Source organism: Heteronotia binoei, unplaced genomic scaffold, assembly GCF_032191835.1.
Source record: "Heteronotia binoei isolate CCM8104 ecotype False Entrance Well unplaced genomic scaffold, APGP_CSIRO_Hbin_v1 ptg001268l, whole genome shotgun sequence".
Lineage (NCBI taxonomy): Eukaryota > Metazoa > Chordata > Lepidosauria > Squamata > Gekkonidae > Heteronotia > Heteronotia binoei.
The window spans coordinates 40,168-50,738 of record NW_026800218.1 but is presented as its reverse complement, the minus strand read 5'-3'; the positions used below and the strand labels follow the sequence as shown (position 1 = coordinate 50,738).

The window sequence follows — 10,571 nt, the reverse complement described above, 5'->3', positions numbered from 1 at the left end:
AAAAAGTGAACCAGTAAGCCTACTTTAAAAAAAAAGAGAGAGGGGGGGAATAACAAAAAAAGCAATAGAGATAATGAAAGAGGGAGAGAGAGTGGAAGGAAGGAAGGAGGGAGGGAAGGAAGGAAGGAAGGAAGGAAGGAAGGAAGGAAGGAAGGAAGGAAGGAAGGAAGGAAGGAAGGAAGGAAGGAAGGAAGGAAGGAGAAATAAAAACTAAAAAGTGAACCAGTAAGCCTACTTTAAAAAAAAGAGAGGGGGGGGAATAACAAAAAAAGCAATAGAGATAATGAAAGAGGGAGAGAGAGTGGAAGGAAGGAAGGAAGGAAGGAAGGAAGGAGAGATATAAATAAAAACTAAAAAGTGAGCCACTAAGCCTACTTTAAAAAAAAGAGAGAAATAACAAAGAAAGTAAGAGATTATGAAAGAACGAGAGAGAGCGAGCGAGAGAGAGACAGCTGGGGTCCCTGCTGGGCTCCTCTCCTCCGGGCCGGGGCTCGATGCTGGGGGTGCCTCCTTCCCTTCCCTTCTCTTCCCTTCCCGGGGAGCTGAAGGCGGCGGCGGCGGGAGCGGAGCGCTGGAGCGAGCGGCGGGCCTGGGCCTGAGCCGGGCGGCGGGACAGAGGCCCTTTCTGCTGCCGCCGCGCTGTTGTTTTTTCCAGGAATGTGCGGCATCGCCCTGCCTCCTCCGGCCAGCCGGGCCCGGCGGACACCCGCACCGGCGCACACTGGCTCCATTCAAGGCGGGAGCCGCTGCCTGCACCGCCGCCTGGCTGCTTGCTTTCCCGGATGGCTGGCTGGCTGGCACCCCTGGACCGGCCGGCCAACCTCTCTCCCAGCCGGCCATTGCTGGAGGGAGAGAGAAAACGATCACACAAACACACACACCAACACACACGAGGTTTCCCCATTGCCAGGCCGATGCAGGAACATCAGTTTGTGCCGGTGCCCTCACGCCAGCCCTGCAAGGTAGAACAGTGTTATCTCTGTATTGCAGAAAAGGGGGGCTGGGTTGCCCAAGAAGATAATTGGATTTATAAAAAGGTCAAGGAGGTAGTCCCCTGTGCAAGCACCAGTTGTTTCTGACTCTGGGGTGACGTTGCTTTCACAGTGTTTTCACAGACTTTTATTGGGTTGGTTTGGCCTTGCCTTCCCCAGTTATCTACGCTTTCCCCCCAGCAAGCTGGGTCCTCGTTTTACCGACCTCGGAAGGATGGAAGGCTGACTCAACCTCGAGCCGGCTACCTGAACCCAGCTTCCGCCAGGATCGAACTTAGGTCGTGAGCAGAGCTTAGGACTGCAGTACTGCAGCTTTACCACTCTGCGCCACGGGGCTCCCGCCCTATACTCTGAATCTCAGAGTGGTCACAACCTCCTTTACCTCCCCCCGCCCCCCACAACAGACAGCCTGTGAGGTAGGTGGGGCTGAGAGAGCTCTTACAGCAGCTGCCCTTTCAAGGACAGCTCCTACAAGAGCTATGGCTGACCCAAGGCCATTCCAGCAGGTGCAAGTGGAGGAATGGGGATTCAAACTTGGTTCTCCCAGATAAGAGTCCACGCACTTAACCACTACACCAAACTGGTTCTTAAGGCCACTTAAGGAGTTGCTCTAGGAAGGAATGAGCCCTTTCACAGGCTTTTGGCCACTTCATTGCATTGGCTTTCAGAGCCTTCTTAGCCTGGGGGTGCTGGGAGTTAGGAGGGCAAGAGGGCCTCTGAACATGGGAAAACAAAATCCCATTCCTCTCAGAACCACACAGGATGGATGCACCAAAAAGGCAGGAAAATGCATAATTATATAAGATGAAGGAGATTTGTCTTGGCAGTAGTTTGTGCGAGAAGGATCTAGGGGTCTTCGTGGACCGTACACTGAACATGAGTGAGCATTGTGATGCAGTAGCTAAAAAGGCAAATGCAATTTTGGGGTGCCTTTATCAACAGAAGTATAGTGTCCAGATCATGTGAAGTGATGGTATCGCTTTACTCTGCTCTGGTTAGACCTCACCTGGAGGATTGTGTCCCATTTTGGGCACCATAATTTAAGAAGGATATAGACAAGCTGGGATGTGTCCAGAGAAGGGCAACAAAGATGATGAGGGGTCTGGAGACCAAGTCCTGTGAGGAAAGGTTGATGGAGCTGGGTTTGCTTAGGCTGGAGAGGAGGCAGCTGAGAGGTGATATGATCACCATCTTCAAGTATTTGAAGGGGTGTCATCTAGAGGATGGTGCAGAATTGTTTTCTGTGGCCCCAGAAGGTCAGACCAGAACCAACAGGTTGAAATTAAATTGAAAGAGTTTCCGGCTCAACATTAGGAAGAACTTCCTGACCGTTAGAGCGGTTCCTCAGTGGAACAGGCTTCCTCGGGAGGTTGTGGGCTCTCCTTCCTTGAAGGTTTTTAAATAGAAGCTAGATGGCCATCTGACAGCCAATGTTCCCTCTAAGCTGCCGAGACCTGTGAGCAAAAATTCTGCTTTGTGAGCTACTGGCATTAAAGTTGTGAGCTGCTTCATAAATTAGTGTGCACTGGGGTCATCCTTCCTGAGCTAAGACGAAAATGTGTGAGCTGGAGGCTAAAAATCTGCAAGCTAGCTCACGCTGACTCAACTTAGAGGGAAGACTGCTGACAGCAATGGTGATCCTGTGAATCAGGCAGACGGAGTGTGAAGGCAGGCGAGTGAGAAAGAAGGCTGGAAGTGGATTTGTGGGGGGAGGTATTTGTGAAGTTCCTGCATTGTGCAGGGGGTTAGACTAGATGACCCTGGAGGTCCCTTCCGACTCTAAGATTCTATATCTGTGGTGAACTAGAAGGCTTTGGAATGCCAGCCTCCAAGTGAGGTCTGGGGATCTCCTGGAATTACAGCTCCTCTTTAGACTTCCGAGATGAAAACTGCAGATTTATATTCCGCCCTTCTCTCTGGATCAGAGACCCAGAGCGGCTTACAATATCTTCTCCTCCCCCCACAACAGACACCCGGTGAGGTAGGTGGAGCTGAGAGGGCTCTCGCAGCAGCTGCTCTTTCAAGGACAACTCCTGCGAGAGCTATGGCTGATTAGTTGCCCTGGAGAAAATGGATGCTTTAGAGGGTGGGCTCTATGGTGTTGTGCCCCACTGAGGTCCTTGTCCTTCCCAGGCTCCATCCCCACACCTCCAGGAGTTTTCCAACCTGGATCTAGCTAACCCTACCCACCCACCCCCAGTCCCCTGCCAGTGGCAAGGGGGGTGGGGATCTGGCAGCCCTCCTTCCAAGGCCTGCATGGCCCCCACTATCGCCTTGTTTAAAGGTTAACTGAATCGGCAGATAACTCATCTGTCTACCAATCCACCAGGGTGTAAGGCTAGAACCTGTTCTCCGTTCCAAAGCTCTTGGGCATGGGAAGGCTGAGTAAAAAGAGAATAGAGCAAAGTTGGAGTCCAGTAGCAGCTTTAAGACCAACAAAGTTTTATTCAGAACGCAAGCTTTCGTGTGCGTGCACACTTCATCCAGCTTTCTTCTAGAAGAAGAAGACTGGAGATTTATACCTCGCCCTTCTCTCTGAATCAGAGACTCCGAGCAGCTTACAATCTCCTATATCTTCTCCCCTCACAACAGACACCCTGTGAGGTGGGTGGGGCTGAGAGGGCTCTCACAGCAGCTGCCCTTTCAAGGACAACTGCGATAGCTATGGCTAACCCAAGGCCATCCCAGCAGCTGTAAGGGGAGGAGTGGGGAATCAAACCCAGTTCTCCCAGATAAGAGTCTGCACACTTAACAGCTACACCAAACTGTTTCTGTTGCTTCAGACCAACACGGCTGCCCACTGGGATCTAAAAAGAGAATAATTCTGAAAACCTGGGTGCTTTTCCTTCACCCTCATGGAACCTCACCGATTCCACAAGCATTTGGTCTTTGGCCTCTGGGGAAAGGAGTTTAACTTCTCAAATGAAATCCCATTTCTCATCACAGCAACCTTTCTAGCAGCATAGATGGGTTGCCGGGAAACCCAAGAAAGCTGTTTTAAACCAAGTCAGGTTAATCCAGCAAAGTCAGGATGGTCTACTCAGTGGCTTTTCCTGTTACCTCCTACCTGATCCTTGTAACTGGAGACGCTGAGGATCGAACCTAGGACCTTCTGTGTGCCAAGCGGATGCTCTACCGCTGAACCTAACGCCCTTCAGCCTGCGCTTTGTAAAACCAACCCTCCCACCCCAGAAGGGCAGTACAGGATCCTGCAAAGGGAGAAACACGGGGAGAGGCACGTTAGGAAGCATGGCAGAGCATACATGTTTGGGAAGTCTCCGCCTCAGAATGTGCTGTGCTTCATCACGTAGGTATCGTGTGACCCCGATGCCCGGGTGTCTGTGTCCTGGTAAGTTAGTGATTAATCTGGGCTGGATGGGTCGGGGAGGGGTGCAGGATTGGAAGGCCTGGATGGTCCCACAGGGCAGTGTGGGCACTGTGTTTGGTGAGTAAACAAGGCCAAGGGTCATGGACCATGGTGAGTAACAACGGTGGAGGGTAAAGGTTGGGCCTTGAGGCCGGGAGAAGTGGCATAAGGAAAGTGGCAATTAAGGGAAGTCCTCCCTCCATTTTTCTTTTTCAGAAATTGTAGACAATCTCAGAATACCTGTCCTCAAGACCAAGCTTTTAAGATGGAACGGCAGACTGAAAATTGACGCTAGGCCTCTCCTTCGTTTTCATGCGAGCAATTATTTTTAGCACTGTAGGTCTGAGCTATCTGCCAGTCGCCAGCCGATCAAGTTTATTTTTCTTTTACAAAGGAGGGGAAATCTCACACGAAACTCTGTCTTTGTCCTGAAATATGCTAAAGCGGGGATCCCCCACCTTTTTGACCCTGTGGGCACATTTGGAATTCTGGCACGGACAGCATGGTGGACGCAGTAACAACATGGCTGCCACAAAATGGCTGCTGCAGGAGGTGGCGCCTGCCATGAAATGATCGCCACAGCTTAACTTTAGTACACAGAGTAGATCCTTGAGCTGTGGGGGTACCTGCTGCCAAATGAACATTTTTTAAAAAAAGTCTGCACAACCAATCCAACTTTCCAATAGTTAATCAGAAGTAGGGTTGCCAGGTCTGTGCAGGAAAATACCTGGAGACTTTGGGGGTGGGCTTTGGGGAGGGGAGGGGCCTCAGCATGGGACAATGCCATCGAGTCCACCCTTCAAAGTAGCCATTTTCTCCGGTTGATTTCTCCCAGTTGGAGATCAGTTGCAAAGGCAGGAGATCTCCAGGACCCACCTGGAGGCTGGCAACCCTAAAAGCCTTGTTGGTGAAAAGCCCTACTCAGCCCACCCTGCTTCCTAAAAACACCTGGCACCCACAGGCACCATGTTGGGGTCCCCTGGGCTAAAGTTTTCTTTCAGTGAGCTGGTAAAGGGGCTTTGCTTTGATCTGGTAAGTGCCCACAACCTTATGCGCTAATAACCTTGCTAGGACAGATCGGAAATTGCCCAGAATGGGGGGCAGGTCCGGTAATACTGGTGAGTAAGACTCAGATTCAGTAGGGATGGGAAGTTTAATTGTGGGAGTTGCAAGATTTTGCAAGGCTTGGATATGTTTGACATTAAATTGGCAAAAAACATAAAACAAACCCAAAATAAAATTGTGTCTTTTGTTGTGGATACATTTTTGTACTCCACAGCAGGGTTAACAACCCAGGTGGAAAAGTAACCTTTGTTTTCAAGCCGCAGGAGTTGTGCATAAGCTTTCATGGGCCATTTCATCAGATGTGAAGAGAATAATAATTTGTTTTACAGATTCCTTACGCTGAATGTTTTCGTTGTTGTTCTTGGCTTTAAGATGCCTCAAGAGTTCTGTTTATTTTTGTTGTGACAGATTATCCTGGAATTAAACAGGAGTCTTCTGACACCTTAAAGATTAACAGTGGACAGGGTGAGTATGGGATGGGGATGGGCCGCAGATATTAGCGTTTGGAAAGATTTTTCAGGTTGGCTTCTGAGGCGTCTCTGAGTCGGCCCAAACTGCCCGTATGTTATCTGCTGAAATATCCCAACTGATTTGAGACTAGGCCCAAATATGCTGTGGATACTTTAAAATCGGAGCTTGGCAACTGATGTTTCTGGACCAAATCCAGCCCCCCACGTAGTACTGCATTGGCTTCCCCCCATAATTTGCTGCAGACCAAAGTGATTTTAAAGCAATAGCTAAAGGGACCATTTTAAAATCTGGGCTTTCTCTCGTCAGATTGCCAGACTCCAGATGGGGAGATCAGTTCCCCTGGAGAAAATGGCAACATTGGAAGAAGGACTGAATGGCAAAGCATACTAAAGTTCTTCCCTAACCGCCACCTTCCTCAGACTCCACATCCTAATTCTCCAGGTATTTTCCAACTCTTTGCACAACAGGCCCTTGGAGGCCTGGGTTGCTAGGCAACGGAGTAGGCCTCACAACCTCAATTCCTACTATTACTGGCAGGACAAATTTACCCCCTTGCCTGCCCTATGGTGTGCGGGGGAAGTCAGGGCAAAAAAAAAAAAAAAGATTCTCCTTTTTGTCATAAGCTCCTGGGAGTTGGGGGTGGATATATCTTTATCTACTATCACCCACCACTGACGTTTAGCACTTGCCTACTCATTCTCAGGGGGAAGACATTGTTGAGCTAGTCTTGAAGCACCCAAGGCTGCCATTTTCATTATGTTTTCATTATGCAGTCGTGAGGAGATTGGGGTGGTGCTGGAAATGTGCCTAATGTCCTCTGGATGGCACCATTTTTAAAAAACAAAAAACAAAACCCAAAGTGATTATTGGGAGCAACTGGTTCGCATTTCAACCAAAGGCTTGCTCACTGGAAGGACCAGGGACTTTTCCATTGTGGCACCCTACCTGTGGTATGTTCTTCCAGATACACATTGGGTGTCAGACTTCATGAATTTGCAGCAACAGGTTAAAAAAAAAAAGGCTCACCCTAGCTTTTGACTCATCATGGTTTATTTAGTTGTTTTACTTGTGGTTTTACTGCTATATTAGGTTAGTTAGTTTTCTTGTCCATTGCCTTGCCAAGTTGGTTTCCTGCGTTGCTATTCTGCTTATGGTAAATCCAAGTGCTTCATTTATATGATTGTTATATAGGGTTGCCAACTCTGGGCTGGGAAATTCCTGAAGATTTGAGGGGGGGGGGACCTGAGAAAGGACCTTAGTGTAAGGGGTAAAATGCCATAGATTCCACTCCTCAAACCACTATATCCTCCCAGGGAACTATTTTTTTCTGTCTGGAAATCAGTTGTAATTCTGGGAGATCTCCAGGTATCATCTGGAGGTTGGCAACCACGGTAGTATGTGGTTTTGTGGGCACTGTTTTGAAGTTTATTTTAATTGCTTTTGCTGCTCACTGTGTTGTGTTAGATTGCTTCTGCTGTAGCTTTTTGGTGAGGTTATTTATTGATTTTACTGGGTTATAAACCACCTGGAGAGTCTTTGGGCTAAAGAGTACAGTAGAATCCTTAAAATTAAAAGAAATAAGTAAATAAATAACAGTAAATTATGGTTTGAATCTGGGGAATTTGATCTGTCATTTTTGTTTTGCCTGGCCACAGCTGAGAGTTAAAAATTGACATGGTATTGGAAATTAGGGACCTTCTGAGATCATATTTTTAAACTCATGCTGGGAAAACAAAAACTACATATGATTTTGTTTTGTTTTTTTAATTATCATTAATACAAAAAAAATACACCACTTCAACAGACACCCTCTAAATCTGCTCTAAAGTGTGATATATTAAATCAACTCTTAACCCTTTTCCCAACAGAAAACACAAATATTTAAATATAAAGCCACTTGTCTTTTCTTTTTTAAAAAAATCTAAAATATATTGTCCCTGCTCATCATTAGCCTGAGGCCTAAATTGTCTTTGGCATAACCAACCCCCCTTTGTGTGTGTAACAATGGAGTCCTGCCACGTACAGTTGTGACCTAAATTGGGTGGGTTTGAAAATCCCGAGACAACAATTCAACCAGTGACTGTAACATATTGGAAAGGCACACTTCCTGGACTGAGGAGTGGTCACCAGCACAGTCCACCCTGTGGAATGTCCTTTCTTATGTCCTTTTTGACGTACACATCGATATCTCCACTCTTGGGTGAATTTGAGCTTCTTTTGTAACTGTAGAATTCAGACTGCAGTCCGCCATTTTGAAACGGTAGCCTTTGCACTTGGAGAGCCTATGCTAGCAAGAGTCCCAACCGTTGGAAGATGCCATCACAAAAACAAATCAATGGCCACCCAACTGGCTGTTGGCTAACGGCAGCAAGGACTGAAATTCCTTCCTGTTTCCTGGTCATTATGGGTAGGTGAATGCATAGGAATGGAAGCTCTTCATGGGCTGTTGACCACTGTGTAGAAAGATTGGTCTTGGAAAGCAAATGATTTCATCATGATCTTGACAGACCGGGCCATTGGCTGTGTACTCCTTTGGACCGCCCTCGCTGTATTTGCTTCTTGGCAATGAGTGGGAGTTGCTCATTGATGGTCTTGCTGGTAATTGTGGCCGGAGGTAGAGATCTCTCTGGCCTCCTCCTCCTTCCTTGCATTATAATACGGCATTGAGCCTTACGAAGCATTGAGCAGGGAGCGGCTGTACAGGCTCTGGTAGTAAGAGCCAGTCTCACTGAGCGAGGTGGATGTCTCATAGGTGTGTTTCCCTTCCACTGAATGGGGGGAGTTGTAACCGTTGAAAGCCATTGTCTGCTCATAGGATTTCAGGTCAATCTTGTGGCTCTGCTCGGTAGACATCAGGTTGTTGATGGAAAAGGGGTGGTTGAAGTTGAACTGAGGGTCCATTTTGAGATCCCCTGGAAGGTCCAGGTTGGTGATGGATGTGGAAAAGTAGTGGCTATTCATGGTCTGGGAGATGGGGGCTGGAGAGGTCTCAGATATGGGGGACGAACCCCGTGCACCTGAGCAATCCAGTTGAACCAGACCCCTCTGTTCCTCAGACCCGTGGGAGGTGTCTGAGTGACCTGATTCAGCCCCTTCCGAACTTGTGTTGGGGCTCTGGCCTTCTTGAAGACCCTCAGAAATCTTGGGGTTTTGCTCTTGGGTGCTGGAAGCTTTGGAGCTAGATTTCTTGGCCTTGTCCTCAATTTTGAAACGCTTCTGGCGCCTCAGGTAGCAGCCGTTCTCAAACATGTTCCCTGAATTTGGGTGGAGGGCCCAGTAGGAGCCCTTGCCAGGTTTGTCAGGGGAACGGGCCACCTTTACAAAACAGTCGTTGAAGGAGAGAGAGTGGCGGATGGAGTTCTGCCAACGTTGCTGGTTTTCGCGGTAGTAAGGGAAGAGGTCCATGATCCACTGGTAAATCTCGTTGAGGGTCAGCATTTTACTTGGGGCCTGCTGAATGGCCATAGTGATGAGGGAGATGTAAGAGTAGGGCGGCTTGGCGTGGGTCAATGTGCGCCGGTAGGACTTACTAATCTCCTTGGGCCTGTTCATGCTAGAAGGCGAGTAGCTGAGTGGAGCCATCGACTGGCTGACATTCTGGTAGGGTGACAGAGAATTGAGGGTGGGACCCTGAGCCCCCAGTGGAGTCAATACAGGACTGACAGGAGACGACACAGACGGGAGGCCCATTGGACTGCTGGCATTGGTCAGCCCAGTGAGAGAAGGGCTAGTCAGGCCACTGTTTGGATAAGTCATATTCATAGATCCGGGAGAACTGAGGGGGTTCAGCGTCACGTAGGAGTTAATCGGGTTCATCGGTCCCAAGCTGGATGCCATTGTGCTTACGGTTGGAAATACCTGAGGGAAACAAAGAATGAGAAAGCATCAGTATTTGTGTTCATTGAGCACGCAAGGGACAAAGGAACCTGAAGTTCTGTGCTTTTCATGGTTATATATCCTGCACCAATCAATAAAGAAGCCCCCCCCCCCCATTCACCTACAATAAAGGGGTCTCCATTGGTCTGGGGTGGCCGAAATGCAGCTCGGAAGCCACATGTGGCTCTTTCACACATATTGTGTGGCTCCTGGAGGTTGAGGAGGAACTTAATTCAGGCTTACTCTCAAGTAAGCATGTGTAGCATTGGGACCTCAGTTAGCATCTGAGCACTGACCCATAGGTAGGTGACTATTTCCTCTGTGTGTGAAGTGAGGAAGGAGGGGGAAATAGGCAGTCTCTACTACACCACAGAGGTCACCCGGAGACCTAGAGCAGGGAAAGAGAGTGCAAGAGCCAAGGAAGCCACTAGAAGGAGGGACAGAATTTAAGAGGGTGGCACAGGGTTCCCCCTTAGTTTCATAGCTCTTGTAGGAGCTGTATTTACTAATCTTGGTGTCAAGGCAAAGAGAGATGCATAATCATGCAAATGGTGGACAATGATTCATATGGTACCCGTGTGTTTCCTTCTTCCACTAATGCCAGTAACCTTTTCCTGTGCTGGTCTTATGGGGACTGTTATTCCCAGCTTTCATTTTTTTAAAAAGTCTCCTTCTAGCATGGTTGTCTTGTCCAGTGCATTCATATGTATTTCATCTTTTTGTGCAAGGAAATTGATTAAGAGCTTTAATAAAGACATGTGCGCAATATTTGTTCATGTCTTGCGGCTCTCAAACATCTG

General features: G+C 48.3%; 1 protein-coding gene across 1 annotated transcript; it reads right to left on the bottom strand.

Moving 5' to 3' along the window:
- Positions 1-7,643: 7,643 nt before the first annotated feature.
- On the bottom strand, positions 7,644-9,753 carry LOC132590954 (forkhead box protein A2-like; the record flags this gene model as incomplete). The annotated part of the gene is made up of 1 exon (XM_060263864.1): positions 7,644-9,753. A coding segment is annotated over one exon (1,188 nt), but the record flags the coding sequence as incomplete, so codon positions are not given.
- Between the last annotated feature and the right edge of the window lie 818 nt (positions 9,754-10,571).